Source organism: Uranotaenia lowii, chromosome 2, assembly GCF_029784155.1.
Source record: "Uranotaenia lowii strain MFRU-FL chromosome 2, ASM2978415v1, whole genome shotgun sequence".
NCBI lineage: Eukaryota > Metazoa > Arthropoda > Insecta > Diptera > Culicidae > Uranotaenia > Uranotaenia lowii.
The window spans coordinates 138,865,623-138,882,870 of NC_073692.1; the positions used below are offsets into that span (position 1 = coordinate 138,865,623).

The following is a 17,248-nucleotide window of genomic DNA, read 5'->3' on the forward strand; positions in this document are numbered from 1 at the left end:
TTGACAATTTTTAAATTTGGTTTGCCGTTAATGACAAATGTACAACGATGTCAACGACTAAAATTTCCGACTAAATACAGTTTCTGTTTAAGAACTGGATAGGTACCCTTCATGGTACCTTTATTTCAAATATTGAAAACTGTTCGATTTTCAAAAAAAAAATTCTAAATATAGATACAAAATTTATGTTCAAATAAAACATAAAAATGATATAAGTTTACTGTTAGTTACAAATACCAGTAAAAACTTTTTTTTCTTTTTTCAGATAGGTTCAAAATATCATCAGAGACAATTTGTATCTAAAGAATTTGTGAATTAAAGGACAGATTGAAGGATCCAAATTTTTATGTTTTGTTTCCGACATCCAACAAAATATTTAAAACTTGTACCTTGCCAAGTTACTGTTGTTTTTCTTCGAGCATCTTTTGAATAGCACACGTCAAAGTACATGAGGTAAGTACCAACTCAAAAATAAAGCGCACTTGAATTTTTACTAAGAAGATATCCTTCGGTTGGCTGACTCTTGGCATTTTTTTCTGTTGTTGCTATTTCTATTTTTCTCACTTCAAACTCTGTTAGAACTTGCCGGTTGGTAAGTCTGCAGAAGATCCGGACCGGGTGTCAGTCAAGTCAGTGTGCTAGGCTAGAATAGAAACTTTGAGTTTCTTTCCTCGGACCACGCTCTTTTCCAACAACATCGAAGCTAGTTTCTAGACAGCTAGAACAGAACACGGTTGTAAATGGGAGAAATCTTCGTTTCTAGTCAGTACTCGATTGGTTCTGGTGCAGTTTTTCTTGGCAGAGTGGGGAGAACTTGCAATGGCCTCGTCCGAGCGGATCGACTCAACTCGGTGATGTTGCGAAATCTTTCAAGCTGTTCAAGGGGGAACCTTATGGAAAATAATATGTACAGTTACTTGATAACCGGTAATAAATGTTGTTAATCGATGATTGAAGTTGATTGAACTTGAGTGAGGCTTACCCATTGATGAATTGAAGAAGTTCAGGGTTATCAATTTCTAAATAAAGTCGAACAAGCAGGTGTTGATGATCTACGAACCTGAAAAAAGAGGAAAGAAAAGAATTGTTGTTAGAAATAAAAAGATTCAGTCAATAATTTCATTTTGTTTGAGGGAAGTTTTGATTTCGTTCATTAAAGGATGAGTATTTCAGATTGCCTAGTTGCCGAAAGATTGCTTTGAATTCAACCGAAAACGCTCACTGAAGAATGTAGTAAGAGCAAATTCACTGGTGTTGGGAAAAAGTGGTAGAAATTTTGACACTTACGGCACATTTAGAAAATTCTGCCATGTAAAAACATTTTCAAGATCTATGGCCTTCTAGTTTTTTTTTTACAACACGTGTTGTATTTTCGCATGCTGTGATGCAAAAATAGCAATATTTCTATCACAAACGGCTGAAATAGAAACAGTGTTGTAAAAAAATACAACGCCCCAAGATCTTGAAAACATTTTTGCATGGCAAAATTATGGATTGTCAAAATATCTACCACTGTTTCCAAACACCAGTGAACTTGCTCTTATGAGCAAAGCCGTCAAAATAGAGACTGATCAATGTTACCACAAAGCATCAAATTCTAAAAAGAGACGAAATCGATTTTTAAATCAAATTTAAAGTAGTCTTATAAATTTCTGCAATCATGTTTTACGTTCAAAGGATTTCAGTAATAATATAAAAAATATTAAACATTCGACATTCTTCTGAACAGAAAAAATAATCGAAAAATAATGAAAAAGTGATCAATCTTCCCCCGGATTACGGTAGGTAACGGTTATATTTTGTTACATTTCACAGTGTGAACTTTTTTAAATTTCATCCCAACCGTTTTTGAATTTTGGCGACTGTTTTGTCGCGTTTTTTAAAGACATTCCATGTAGGCATTGCTTCAACAGGTGATTTTTTTTTCTTTTTTGAAATATCTGTATGAATCTGTATCAAGGTCTGAAAATCTGTATCTGTATCTTATCTGCATGGGCGTTGAAAAATTTGTATATATGACACCGCTGAGTACCAAAGAAATAACTGAGATAAAGGGATTTTGGTTTTGATAACAATTTTAAATTTTTTTCGCCTGATCCATGTTTCAAAAAGATTGTAATAGAAAAAGGCAATTGTGAAACAATTGTGTTAGATTAACTTAATCAATCATCCAAATTTTTTTCGATAATAGTGCTGCTCTCTAGCGTCGACTAGAACAACTTGTCAAGAATGACTTTAAAGCCTGTTAAAGTTCTTCGCCATGATGCCAACCTATAACTGTTATCTCCCAGCTGAAAGAAACCATTCAGAACGACAAAGATGAGACGGCAACGACAGAGCCATCACACTAGCTATATCGTGCATATCCGATGCTTTTTGTATGTGGCAGCATGGCTGGAAAATTTCCATCGAGCCAGTCCCAACTATGCTAGTACGGATCGAGCATTCAACATACACTCTGAAATCGACGGACGAAAACATAGTGCTAGCAATAGAACGGCACCCCCATGTTGCAGTCTGTTCTGAGTCTTCCTTCGTTCTACGGATCGTTTAGCCCCCAAGCTGATGATTCAAAAAATGGAAACCCTCCCCTGTCTATGAGTGCAGGAAAAACTAACGATTTCCATACTTAAACGGGCCGAACGAACAGCAGATAGATGTGATTCTCAACAGTTTGCTGTCAATCTTCTGGATAGGGTAGTTGAAATTTTTGCTTTTTTAGAATTTTGACTAATTTTGTTTAAAACGAGAAATTTATTCACAGCAACTTAATGCTCTTTTCAGCAGTGTTCATAAGCTTTTCCCTGTGTCATCATTATCAAGCTATTATGCTTTATCTCTTATTGGCATCCTCATCTCAGCTAGCATTTCATTTTTTTTTTTTCAAATAGCACAACTTGCCTCGAATCATGGTAAAGAGTTATTTCATAAGATTTAAAAAAAATTATTGATAAGACTGCTTTAGTATAGTCCAGGGTACAACTAAATATATGCTTTGAAAAACTAAGAACATTTAATGTAAAGTACCAAAAGCTTCAGTTAAATGTTGGAATCATAATTTGATGATGAATGTTTGATTGCAGTTCAAGAAACCTGATTTTCATACAAAATTCTTCAAGTTATTTCTTATCCCATTCATGTTTTTATCTTTTTTGTCTTAACAATCGCTCTAATTTTACCTCAAGAAAATATTTTTACAATGAAAAACAAAAATGATGACATTGCAAATAGTAATGAAGATCAATGGAAAACTTATGATCTTTTTAAAAAAAAAACGCACTGCAACTCACAAAAAACAGCATTTTCCTACCACAGTGGAGGCAAAATACAGGACAATAATCGACTCATGAGGAAGGGTTTGAGGACTGATTTTTACATATCAGTTTCAAACTTTGGATACGGCAAATGCGCCAACATCGCTGTTTCGAAAAAAAAACGCGTTAAAAGTTTGACAGCTCTTTAAGCTCTCAGTAAAAATATAATTTTGTTTCCTTTATTTCTCAAAAACCAAATATCCTTTAAATAACTTTGTGCAATCAAAATGTAGGTCTTCGAACGTACTTTTTCACCCAGCTGATAACTCAGTTTGTTTACATTTGACGCATTCGCCCTATTCAAAATTTGCTACCGATATGATTTTTAGCTCAACAACGCACGAATGCCAAATAAAAATTCAACAAATTATGTTTGTAACTACATTATTATTCATTTCCATTCCATTTTTCCAGTTCCAATTTTTCAGTACTTTTGCATTAAAAGTTTTCGTTTTTCATTGTAACTTTTAGAAATTTATTCTTAACTTAAAAGAGCTCAATTCGCTTTCATCGATGGTTAAAATCTTTGTATTTGTTCAAGAGTTTGGTAGATTACACTTTGTTGATTTGAGCTTAAAATAAATTTTTTTTCAGGAGAGCCTTCCATTTCTGAAAAAAATATTTTATACTCAAATCAAACAAGACCAATCTTACAAACTCTTCTGCAAATTCAAAGATTTTAACCTTTGATGAAAAAAAAATCAAATTTTCAAAAAAGGTAAGAGATAAACATTTTTCGGTTCAAACTTGCTTGATGCAAACTTAAACCAAATTAAAGATTTTAGTTTGGAATTTGGTTTTAAGAAAAACTGCAATATTAACATATTGTGGACCAAATACGAGGTATCACGTTTTTTCGCTTCCCTGATCGCTTTCCGCTAGTATGATCCACTAAAAAGCATTATTCAAAAGTTATGAATCTAATAATGGAACCGAATTCTTCAAAGTTTAACATAACACTTCCCGTTACTCAAATATTTTGTAGAATTGTATATATCGGTTTATGAAGGGTAAAAAGCCAGATTTCGGGGTAAGTTAAAGTTAAGATTTTCTTTCGGTCCTTAATGTGTTAATGTTTTTTTCCTTTTTTATAGGAATTTAACCCGTTAAGGTTATTCTTCCTCGAAAATGTGTTAGTTATATGAAACAATACACCGAGCAAATATACAAATTTATGTTGATTTTTAGTTGAAGATAAAGTACAAATATTTTCATGAAGAATCAATTCCATAATGAAAATACTGTGGATGGTTTTTGTAAATAAAAATTTGTTATTTGCATAATACAAAACATAGAAAATTAACTCTAATTCTATTTCTTATTTGTGATTTTCAGCTGAATTGTGTGTACAAACTAATTTTGATTAAAAATTTGAAATCTGGAAAATGAACTGACAAGCAATCTTAAGTTCATGATCTATTGAATTCCTCAACAATGTATGTTGATTGTAAAATTTGTTCTGAAGCAAAAATTTTTTCTAAATTTTGAATTTGCATTCTGAACCTGATTTCATAAATTGAACTTTGAATCTGTAACCGAATTTCTATACGATTTCTGAAATGTACTAATAGTACGATTATGAATCTTTATTCCAGATCAGAATTTTAAGAGCCAAGTTTTAGGGCCTTCGTTCATGAATCTTTTATTTAAATTCTATAGTTGGAGTTTAATCTGAATTCACAATATTATTTTAATCTGTATTGTGAATCTTTATTAAAATACGAATTTCAAATGATTCTAGTTTTCAATTTAGAATTGCCATTTCGAAACTTTAAATGTTTGAATTTTGTGTAAGAATTAAGTTAATGAACTAAGAAATTGGATTAAAAACAATTTTTTTCTTTTTTTTCATAATCGAAAAATTATTATTAAAATATTGGAAATGCATATGGTTTCAAAAAACATGATTCAAATTTGATGTGAAATGACAAAACCTAATTTGAACCAAAATTTCGAATTAGCTTTTCATTTCTAATTTCTTATGACTATTCGAACAGAAAATCAAGAAATCTGAACTGGACACAGAATTCGAAAAACGGAAATAGGAATACAATTTTGGTTATGAGAACCATGGAATCAAAACCTTCGAAATGGGTTAAATTTAATTTAAAAATTTAAATTCAGAGCTGAATTTCTTTCAACAAGTGAGATAATTTTGAAAAAGTGTAACAAAATTTTAAACTTGGGATTGGTTTTTGAGGTTTTGGTATAAGATTAAAGTTTAGATTGTTACTCTCGAATAACCTTACTCTATTTTCATAATTTGGTTCTGAATTTTAAATTTTGAGTGTAGATTAAAGTACTTCGCTTGCTTTTTTGGATCCTCATGGGAGAACCTCTCATTTCTACGGCCAATCAAAACAGTATAAGTTTTTATTGACTTCATAAAAAATAAGTTAGTTTGTTGGTTTTTTTTTATAACCGATTTTGTGAAAGTTTGTACATATGTATATTCAAATGACTCTTATTCAAATTCAGCTGCAAAGCTGTGAAAACCTAGCAAAAAATCGTTTTTTTTTTGTGTAAAAAATTTAGGGTATTCTGCATATCATCTCCATATTCAAATGAATGAATCTAAACTGTCAGATAACATTTGAAAAATTCAATATGGTTATAATTGAATACTAGCTGCTTTTAGACGGCCTCGCTCGGATTCCAATAAAATATTAATCATTTTTTTTTTTCAAAATATAAATGCCTTGTATTCGTCTTTATATAAAATTAGGCCCATGTTTGGTCGTGTAATCTTTGAAAGTTTGATAAGCCTTTTTAAAATTTTAATCGAAATTATTTACTGTATTTATCGTTTTAATAGTACAGTAGTTTTTCGATTTTATCACGCTTAATTCAACGTAATAATGTTAAAACCGTGAATTTGGCGAAACTTGAAACTAAAATAGAAAAACGGCAAATGATTTCTGAATGATTTCCAGAAACATCGTGATAAAAATGAAACAATAACCGTGATAAAATCGAGCTTGAGTTTAGCGAGTATTGGAAAATCGAACAGTGATAAAATCGAAAAACTACTGTATTGAAAAACTTATAGTTAAGAGTAAAGATATACCGAATATTCAGGCAGCCGAATATTTGGCGCCCAATACCGCCAAATAACCGTTAAGCCGAATATTCGGCTCACCGAATAGTTGAGCTAGGTATTCGGCCAAATAGGTCAAATATTTTTTTTTTAAATTTATACAAAATCTGACTCCTCAAATTTTTTAACTGATGTTGGATAATTTATTAAATATCCAAAAGTAATGTTAAAAAACCTAAAAAGTCATCAAAAAATAATGGTTTGAGTTAAACATTTTAGATGTAACCGTGTATTTTTCACTGCAGATAGCCTTATACTTTGATTATCATTTATTTCAAACTTTTTTGATTTATCCTGGTTTGCCAATAAACCATACAAAGTATTCGAGAAAAGTTAAATTTGAACGGGAGAGATTTGAACGTTCCGGATTTTATTCCGGCTTTATTGTCATAACGATTTTTTAGAGTAAATTTACTCGTGAGATACGATTTGAGCACTTCTGTTGTAATTCGAGGAAAATATTTTAACACTTTTTTTTTAACACTTTGAAATATTTTAACACATTTTTTGACATGTTTTGTCCCAGATTTCACTGGAATCCAATCTTTTTTGTGATAAACGTCCTAGAAGCGACAAGTCATCTAATGTTCTTTCAGCTAATGGTGACATTTTGAAAATCGAGAGACCTCTGCTTAAAAAAAGATCTGATACATCTATTTGGAGATAATCGTCTTAAAAACATGAGGGACATAAAGATGGCAGAAATAGAAGATTTCTATTAGAAATAGCAATAGCAATAGTAGTATTTCTATTGCAAACTATACAGAATATTCGACCGAATATTCGGCCGAATAGTTGAAAAGATCAATATTCGGTATTCGGCCGTTCGCCGAATACCACTATAAGGTACATCTCTAGTTAAGGGGTTTTAATTTGAAGATTTAAAAAAAATCCCTTGACTGCTTCTTCATCCTACCACGAAAAACATTATATAACCTAGGGTTGCCATCCGTCCCGCAAAAGCGGGACATGTCCCGCTTTTTTGTTGAATGTCCCACCGTCCCGCTTTTTCCTTAAAATGTCCCGCTTTTTTTTTCAAGGAAAACTTTGAAAAAATTCACAGACTAACTATGTAAAAAATGAAAATTTATTGTTTTTATGATTAAGCTTTTTTCTCAAAATAAGCAACACAACACAAAAAAATATCGAATAGGTCATTTTTCTTAAAATAAACATCAATTTTTTATAGTTTACATAAGGCAATCCTAAAAAGCCCTGAAGTTACAATAAGTTTCGGATCAATTCATCGTTCTTGGAGCACTAATTTGAAATATATTTGTTAATGCACAAAGGTTTTTACACGATATTAAATTCGCCGTTTACATGTAGGACTTGAAATATTTATTTCAAATAACGTGTTAATCAAGGTTGCCGAAATAACAGATAAATCTATAATTTCACAGAATTTTGAGCAAATTTTCATCACAGAATCTTTGTCACAGAACACAGAATTTTAAAAATATTCACAGATTCCACAAAATTTAAAAATTGCATACATTTTTTCAAAATTAATTTTTTTACGTCGTTATACATTTTGAGTTTTTAAGTATGAATTGGAAAATATGATTAGATGAGTAATGTTCTTTGATTTTTTCAAGTAAAAAAGACGCAAATTGACATGACTTTTTAATGAAATTACTGAAAAAAGCATCACAGAGAACCATCACAGAATTTTTGGATAAAATCTTAGAACGTCAAATTTTTCATCGTCAAAAAACAGAATTTTTTTGAAAACCTTGGTGTTAACTTGCGAGAACCGTGAAAAATAATCGTGTTTATGGCAAAAAACCGTGTGAATAGAAGTCATGTAAGAAAACCTGAGCAAAATCGATCCGTGTTAAAAAAACTCTTAGTGTACTTTCTTTAAATAACCTTGGCTGATAGTATACGTATGGCAATACAATTAAGCTTTTTTTTAAGAGTTTCTTAAATGTCCCGCTTTTTTCTGCTGTGTCCCGCTTTTTTGTCGTGAAATGTCCCGCTTTTTTCTGAAAGTATCTGGCAAGCCTAATATAACCACCATTTTTTAAGAAAGCTTGAATAGCTTTGGCTTTATTTTTTTATCTTCAAATGATAAAACTGAAGATGAACAAAATTTTATAAATTTTATGGCAACGCTTGTTATTTTGGCAAGACAAGGCAATTAAAAAAACAAAATCAGTCATTGATCTATTCATGAGAGCAACAGACGTGTCTGAATGAACCTCGTTAGAATTGTAAAATCACGACACTAGCGTATTTGGTAGAATAAGCACAGCGAACGCAGATTGTCAAGGCTATTGCTACGAAAAATTGATTTCTGATAGGACCTCCGGTAGAGATACGGATTGGCTCAGGAAGCGCAGATTGTCATGTCTGCTGCTACGAAAAAATTGTCTCTGGATCGGTTTCCCGGGAGAAATCAGGATTGACAGAGAAGTGCAGATTTTTAAAGCTGCTGCAACGAAAAAAAAATTGTGATTTGGCCTCCGATTGACAGACGGATAGGTAGAAGAGCGCAGATTTTTAAGCCAGATGCTATAAAAAAAGTTTCTTGTTCGGCTTCCATTTGAAAGAAAGATTGATACAGGAAGCACAGGTTTTCAAAGCTGCTGCTACGAAAAAAAAAATGTTTTTGATTCAGTCTCCGGTAGAAAGAAGGACTGGCACAGGGAGCGAAGATTTTTAAGGCTGCTGCTGTTGCTTGTTTGTTTCGATTTGGCCTTCTGGTGAATAAAGACGGAATTGGCTTAGATAGTGCAGATTTTTTAAGCTGTTGCTGCTGATTGTTTGATTTGATTTGACCTCCGTCAGAAAGACGGATAGGTTTTTAGGCAGATGCTACGAAAAAACATTGTTTCTTGTTCGGCCTCCGGCAGAAGAAGGATTGGCGCAACTAGCGCAGATTTTTAAGGCTGCTGCCACGATTTTTTTTTTGTTATTCGGCATCCGGTAGAAAAACGGATGGGCAAAGAAAGCACAGATTTTTGAAAAAAAATTGTTTCTGGTTTCTGGACCTCCGGTATAAAGACGGATTGGCACAAGGAGCGCAGATTTTCAAGGCTACTGCAGTTGCTGGTTTGTTTTGACACAACAACCCGGTAATGTATCCATATTTTCTGCCCCATCGACGCGTGCCACTATAGGTATTAGCTCTTTGATTAATGTTGACCAAGCGGATCGCGTTACAATTCGTTCGCGCGACCATAGAACATCTTCTGCCCTGAATACATCCGCTACTTCGCCAGAAAATCATAAACAGAACCAACAACCATCATCCAATACAGCAAACAAGCCGAACCATCAATCAACACTAGCAAAACAACAACAACCGAACCACCCACCATCAACCGACATCCAACAACAGCAGCATAATGACCCAGTTTCATCCGACCAACATCAGCAACCATATCAACCAAATCCATCCATACATCAGAAGCATAACGACCCAGTTTCATCCGACCAACATCAGCAATCATACCAACCAAATCCATCCATACACCAGCAGCATAGTCACCAATTAACACCAGTCAGCCAAGAACGACAGAATCAGCAAACACCGTCTATCAACCAGCAACAATCCAGCATAAACATCGAACCGGCATCCGTAAACACAACATCCACAATCACTCAGCCAACACAATCCGGAACATCCATCGATTTCAGCTACCGCACTTTATCATACATACCATCGCTCACAGCCAAAATAATCAGAGACCTGAAAAAAGAATTTTTAAATGTTAAATTCGCCCAAAAAACGATCAACAACGTCGGAAAACTCTTTCCGATCGTCAAAGATCCCATATTGCCGGCTCAGCAGTCAAAGATCATCTACAGCATTCCATGCCGTGACTGCGAGAAGGTGTACATCGGAATGAGCACCAATACACTCACAAAGAGGATGTACGGTCACAAATCAGATGTCAACCGATATGAAAAAGTATTGACAACCGGAGTTACCAACACAGCGGAAATCAAGAAGAAGCTCGGAGATACTACAGCTATGACTGATCACGTTATCAACACGCAACATCGATTCGACCACAACAGAGCCAAAATCATAGACAGAGCGCAATACACATCAACATTGCGGGTATTGGAGATGTGTCATATCACCAATACCACAAATACCGTAAACTATAGGACCGATACAGCTAGCTTAAGTGCAACATACACAGGCATACTACAATCCGTAAAACCCAAACAACCATCCATCAATAGCAATAGTATAAATAATAACCAAAACTCACACATCACAACGATTCCAATCCCACTTACCAACTCAGAAAGCTCAACCTCCAACAATACCCACACATTCCACATAACACAATATCCATAATTCAAAAAGTACGTTAAAAGTGCAACCATAGGAAATCGGATGAAAAATATTCTTTTCTATCCGGTTCAAATTGTAAGATTTCAAATTCAAAATTCAAACTGTAAATGCAATAACAACAATACCCCCCACAGAGCTGCAAATACTGGACACCTAGCCGTTGGAAAAAAACGATATTGACAATAACAGCAGACAGACAAGTGAGTTTACACATTTTAGAATAGTTTCACAAACAATGCTCAAAATAATTTATAATACAATAAACTTCCAGTTCCCTTGAGAAAGACCACAAAAAATGGTCGAAACGTCGGGTATTTCAAATAAAACGTTGTTTGATTAAAATCTCAGACCGTAAAAAGCCAAAAATTATTATTCAAAAATAGTAAATAATAATGAAATTGTGGCTTATTGTCAAAATTTTAACAGAATGCGAAGTGCATCGAAATTGAATATAATTTATAAAAATTTAGCAGCTAGTAGTTATACTATAATTTTGGGAACAGAAACAAGCTGGGATGTAAACATAAAGAGCGAAGAAGTTTTTGGTTCTAGTTTCAACGTGTTTAGAGATGATAGAAACTTTCTTCTTTCTGACAAGAAATCTGGCGGTGGTGTGGTTGTGGCAATCAGCTCTGTCTTCGATTCTGAGCTCATTCCTACGACTAAACACAAAGAATTCGAGCAGGTGTGGGTCAAAGCCCGCATCTTCAATGAAACGCATATTTTTGGGTCGATTTACTTTCCGCCAGAATATGCCACTAAAGAATATTTTCAAAAGTTTCTGTTTGACATTACTGAAATGTTCGCAAATTTTGAGCCCGAATTTAAAATACACCTTTATGGCGACTTTAACCAATCAAGTCTCCAATTCTTAATTGATGAAGATAATGAAAGCATTCTCTTGCCGATCTGTGGTGATAATGAAACACTGCAAATTCTTTTTGATAATCTGGCTTCTTTGTGTCTTAATCAAATAAATCATGTAAAAAATGCCTGTAGTCGATATCTGGACTTATTATTTTCAAATCTGACTGATGATTTTTGTGTTGTAGAAGCTTCAGATCCAATTTGGAAAAACGAGGTCTTCCACACTGCTATCGAATTCTCAATCATATGTCCTGATCAAAAACGTTTACCAGATGATTACGAGTTTATAGAGACGTTTGACTTTTTTCATGCTAACTATAATATGATTAAAACGAAATTACAAGTTGTTGATTGGCAAACAATATTCCGAGCTGAAAACTCAACAGACAATCAAGTGGAGATTTTTTACAAAATTCTTGGTAATATTCTCAATGAATACGTTCCAACAAAATTAAAGCGACGAACAAATAATAACAAAAATCCGCCATGGTTCACGAAAGAGCTTGTGCATTTAAGAAATAAAAAGCAGAAGGCACATAAAAACTGGAAAAAGAATCCATCATTAGTCACTAAGTTAGAACACCAAGAAGCCAGTAATCGACTAGCAATACGCTTAAATACTTCTTTCCAAGACTATAATATAAAAATTGAGCAAAACATAAAATCGAACCCAAGAAACTTTTTTAGATATGTCAATACAAAATTAAAAAATAATAGTTTTCCATCTCGCATGTACTTTGGCAGCATAGAAGGTCAAAATTCCGACGAAATTTGTAATCTATTCGCCGACTTTTTCCAAAATGTTTACACTAGTTTTTCCGAGCAAGATCGTGATACTTCGTTTTTTAGTTATCTCTCTGATTCAACGGTACTTACTGTAGTAGAATCAATTTCCTTTGAAGAAATATCTAAAACCATTTCTTCCTTAGACAGCACTAAAGGGCCCGGGCCTGATGGAATTCCTCCACTTCTTTTAAAAAATCTAGTAAATGAACTGAGTATGCCATTGTTTCTTCTATTTAACTCTTCATTGAAATCAGGTGTTTTTCCTCAAGTATGGAAAGAATCATTTCTTGTACCCATATTCAAGTCAGGAAAAAAATCTGACATAAACAATTACAGGGGCATAGCCATTTTATCGTGCATACCAAAACTTTTCGAAGCTATAGTGAATGCAAAAATATATAATCAAATTAAAACACTCATTACTGAAAAGCAACATGGATTTGTTAAAGGAAGATCTACAGCCACTAATTTACTCGAGTTTGTTACCTATAATATTAGCTGTATGGATCGCGGTAATTCTGTACAGGCTTTATACACGGACTTCAGTAAAGCTTTTGACAGAATTGACATCCCCATGTTAATTTTTAAACTAAATAAACAGGGTTTCAGTTCACACCTACTGAAATGGATAAGGTCCTATTTAACGAACCGCTCACAAGTTGTTAGATTTAATGGTTCACTTTCAAAAAGTATCTCCGTTACTTCTGGTGTGCCTCAAGGCTCCCATCTCGGCCCCTTATTATTTATTTTATACGTAAATGATATAACTTGTCTTCTCAAGCAGTCAAATGTGCTAATTTATGCTGATGATATGAAACTTTATATGAAAGTGAATAGCGAAGAGGACTTTAGAATCTTTCAAAACGAAGTTAATGTATTTAACAAATGGTGCATTAAAAGTCTGCTCAAACTTAACGTGGCAAAATGTTCAAATATTGTATTTACCAGAAGAAAATGTCAGTCATATGAAATTGTCAAATTGGGAGATGATCCTGTCGAGAGAGTCAACAAAATTAGAGACCTTGGAGTTATATTGGACTCAAAACTTACCTTTGTAGATCACTATAACTCAATAATCCAGAAATCAAACGGTATGTTAGCATTTATAAAACGTTTCAGTTATAATTTTAAAGACCCATACACAATAAAAACATTGTACACAGCTTATGTTAGATCTATTCTTGAGTATTGTAGCGTTGTGTGGTCGCCTTTTCAAATTTTACATAAAAACCGTTTGGAATCAGTCCAGAAACAATTTGTTCTATTCGCTTTACGAAATTTAGGATGGTCTCAGAACCAATTACCTAGCTATGAATCACGTTGCCTGCTTATAAACATGGAAACATTAAGTGTAAGAAGAGAGTTTGCTGCAATCTGTTTTGTAAACGACATAATTAATCAGCGCGTTCAGTCTGCTTATCTACTAAATCAATTAAACTTTTATTGTCCTTGCCGTCATTTAAGAACAAGAAATCTTTTCATTATAACCTCTACTCGAACTGATTATGGAAAATATAGTCCTGTTAATTGTTTAATGTATAGTTATAATAAACATTATGAGAATATAGACTTAACTATGTCAAAACAGCAGCTGAAAAAAGGTTTTTACGGTAACAGGCACCGAAGAACCTGACTTTGTAAATGTAAAGAAAAATTATTATTATTAAGCTTATTTGAAAATTGTAATCTCTAGGTTTAAGTTATTATATATATGTAGCCTACACTGTTTGGCGGAATAAATAAATAAATGATTTGGCTTTCCGATGAATAAGGCAGGATTGGTTGAGGAAGAGCAGATTTTTGAGACTGTTGCTGCTGATTGTTTGTTTTGATTTGGCCTTCCGGGTGAATAAGACGGAATTGGCTTAGGAAGTGCAGATTTTTAAAACTGATTGTTTTGATTTGGCCTTCCGGTGAATAAGACCGAATTGGCTTAGGAAGTGCAGAGTTTAAAGGCTGTTGCTACGAAAAAAAATGATTCTGATTCAGCCTCCGGTAGAAAGACCGACTGGCACAGGGAGCGAGGATTTCTCAGGCTGCTGCTACGAAAAAAAATTAATTCTGATTCTGTCTCCGGCAAAAAGAAGAATTGGCACAGAGGGCGCAGATTTTTAAGGTTGCTGCTACAAAAAAAAAATTGATTACGATTCGGCCTCTGGTTAAAAAACCGATCAGCACAGGGAGCGAAGATTTTTAAGGATGCTGCTACGAAAAAAAAAATGATTCTGATTCGGCCTCCAGTTGAAAGGCCGACTGACAAATTAAGCGCAGATTTTTAAGGCTGTTACTATTGCTTGTTTGTTTTGATTTGGCCTTCCGGTGAATGAAGCGGAATTGGCTTAGGAAGTGCTGATTTTTTAAGAACTGAAGGAACTCTGCCAAAACAAATCGTTTATTTTTTTATGATTTGTACTGCAAAGCGAGACTTACTAAAATGAAAATCTAGTTTTGATGAGATAAAACTACATTTTTTTGTTAAAAAAAATTACTTGGGGTTACCAGAAATTAAAAGTCAAGATGATACCATCATTTTGCGATATTTAATCTCAAATACGGTTAATTTTTAATTTTTTTTCTTGAATTTTATGTTAGAAATATTACTCAGATTTTTGATTTCAAACCTTTCAGGTACAATCGAATGACGATGAAGATGCATTTCTTGATCCAATTGGATATTGTTCAGCTCCAGTATGAATCATTAATGGGAACACTACATTTTCCATTGCAAACTTCAAATCTAAACCAAGTCTGATCTTAAAAATCTGGGGAAAAAAATCAAATTTTCATTTGATCTGGAATGGAATATGAAAACGATGGACTTTTTCACACCCGTCTGTACATTATGCTTGGATTTTTTTTATGGTTCACATTTCTTATTTTACTTATTATACAGAAGGTTTATGTGATTTTAGTTATATTTATTGTAAAGAGCCCGCCCTTGGTCCAAAGTATAGCATTCAAAACCTCTAAACTTACACAAGACTCCTTCAGAAGGAGTGAATGTGTGGGCTGGTAATTTTAATATTTGAAAGATGCTAGCCATCATATACTCGAAAGATGTACGACGCACAGTGGGCCAGGAACCACACTTAGGTTAAAATTATTCATTTTTCAAATTGCAATAACTTGCTTGCGAGCAGTTTGGCGCACCTTATTTTTTGAGAAGTGACAGTTGTAGTTATGATCCAAATGCATGTAAAAAATGTCGGTGGGTTCTTTGCCAAATGATTTTATAAAGTTGGTTAATTTTCAATGCATGTTCAAACTTTGACGGAGACACCGATGAGCTTCAACGAAGCCTCTGACCTGCAGTCAATTTTGACCGCAAAAGTGTGGTTCCTGGCCCACTGTGCGACGCCTTAGTGTAATGTGAATGGAATCTCTTCGAGGAAACATCAAGTTCAGTTTAATCCTTTATGTGAGTGTTTGTTCTTTTCGAGCTATTTAATTTTAAATCATCGATATAGCTTAATTTGGACATATTTTAAGAATCACCTCGAAGGTGAGATTAAGTATTAAAGTCCAGAACTTTTTAAGATATTTGAACACATGCAACATGCAAATTAAGCAAATGAAACAACAACCTTTTAATTGAGTTGTAATATTTTGCATTCAAACTTATCGACTGCTTTGGAATGCAACTTATCGTTTTAATTTTAACCAATTGGCCAAACAACTTTTCCCCTCGGTTGATTGAGTACTTTCCTTAAACGGAAGGCTGCAGCAATATTTAATCCCCTCATCCATCCCAAACCGGTTATCGAAAAAAATTAACAAAAACAAACAAATGCAACACAGGATTCGCTAACCCAATGAGCGTTCATTAAGAGGGAAAAAGATTACAGTTGCTGAAAAAGTTGTACAAAAGCTATAACCCACTCGAAAGCTATCAAATTTCACGCGGATCTTGTTTGTCGTCAGTTAATTTTTTTTTTCAGCAATTCGGCATCATCGTCGTCACATCGGCCGAATAAGTGTGTCCGTCCAATAAATCCTCTTTCTTCGACCAACTGACCAACAACTGGTTCTAACCTTATAAGGCCGCCCGTTTAAGGTTAAAGCAGAAGAAGGTACCGGGAGATAGTCAGAAGGAAAAAAAATAAATAAAATGTTCGTATTTATATAAATATATACACAAACCAAACTTGGACATCTCGAAGCCAAGACTGACCAAGAAAAGGAAGAAACAAAATCCGCAACAAGAACCGCAATACAAACGAAACAGTTAAAATTCCGCTTGCAAAAACTTGTTTCTCATGGTGGACTTCTTCGAGGGTTGTTCCTCTGAAGTTGTTCTTCTGTTTCCGCTCTCAACTTGCCTCTGGCTTCTCCTACTCCCAGATCTTTGACGGTTTGACCGTTCAGCCCCACCGTAGAGCTTTTTTTTATTCTTACCTCTCAAGCCAACAGCTTCCTGCGACCATAACAGTTTGAACCAATCCCAAGTAAGTACCTTCCTACCATACTCCAAACCATGTCGTTGATCAGCCCCATGTTGGGATGAAGTTAAGCTAAATATATGGCGATTAATTCTTACGGTGTAGCAGGACGTAAAAAAAAGTGAGCATATGGAGGAAATCCCGTACCGCTAACATACAAGTATGTTTCGTTGGATTTATTGTATGCTCTTTACTGCATCACTTACCGGGAATCACATAAAAGCATTAATGCAACTTGTTGCATTTTTGTTGGTTCGTTGATTTTTGTCAAAATCGATATTACCGGACAAAATAGTTTGAGGACTTTTTCACAAACAAAAATTATTTGATTTTTTATATTCATGATTTTTTAAAGAAACGTGAGCACCGAACAACGAGAAAAAAAATGTCAGCAAAAATTGTCAAAAATCAGTACGAAAATTGGAGTTAC

General features: G+C 33.9%; 1 protein-coding gene across 1 annotated transcript; it reads left to right on the top strand.

The window, feature by feature from the left end:
- Positions 1–448: 448 nt before the first annotated feature.
- Positions 449–11,091, top strand: LOC129741900 (uncharacterized). Its single transcript, XM_055733714.1, has 3 exons — positions 449–453; positions 9,601–10,801; positions 10,861–11,091. The coding sequence occupies exons 1-2, from the start codon at positions 449–451 to the stop codon at positions 10,727–10,729; spliced, it is 1,134 nt and encodes a 377-aa protein (XP_055589689.1). The 3' UTR covers positions 10,730–10,801; positions 10,861–11,091.
- Positions 11,092–17,248: the final 6,157 nt, after the last annotated feature.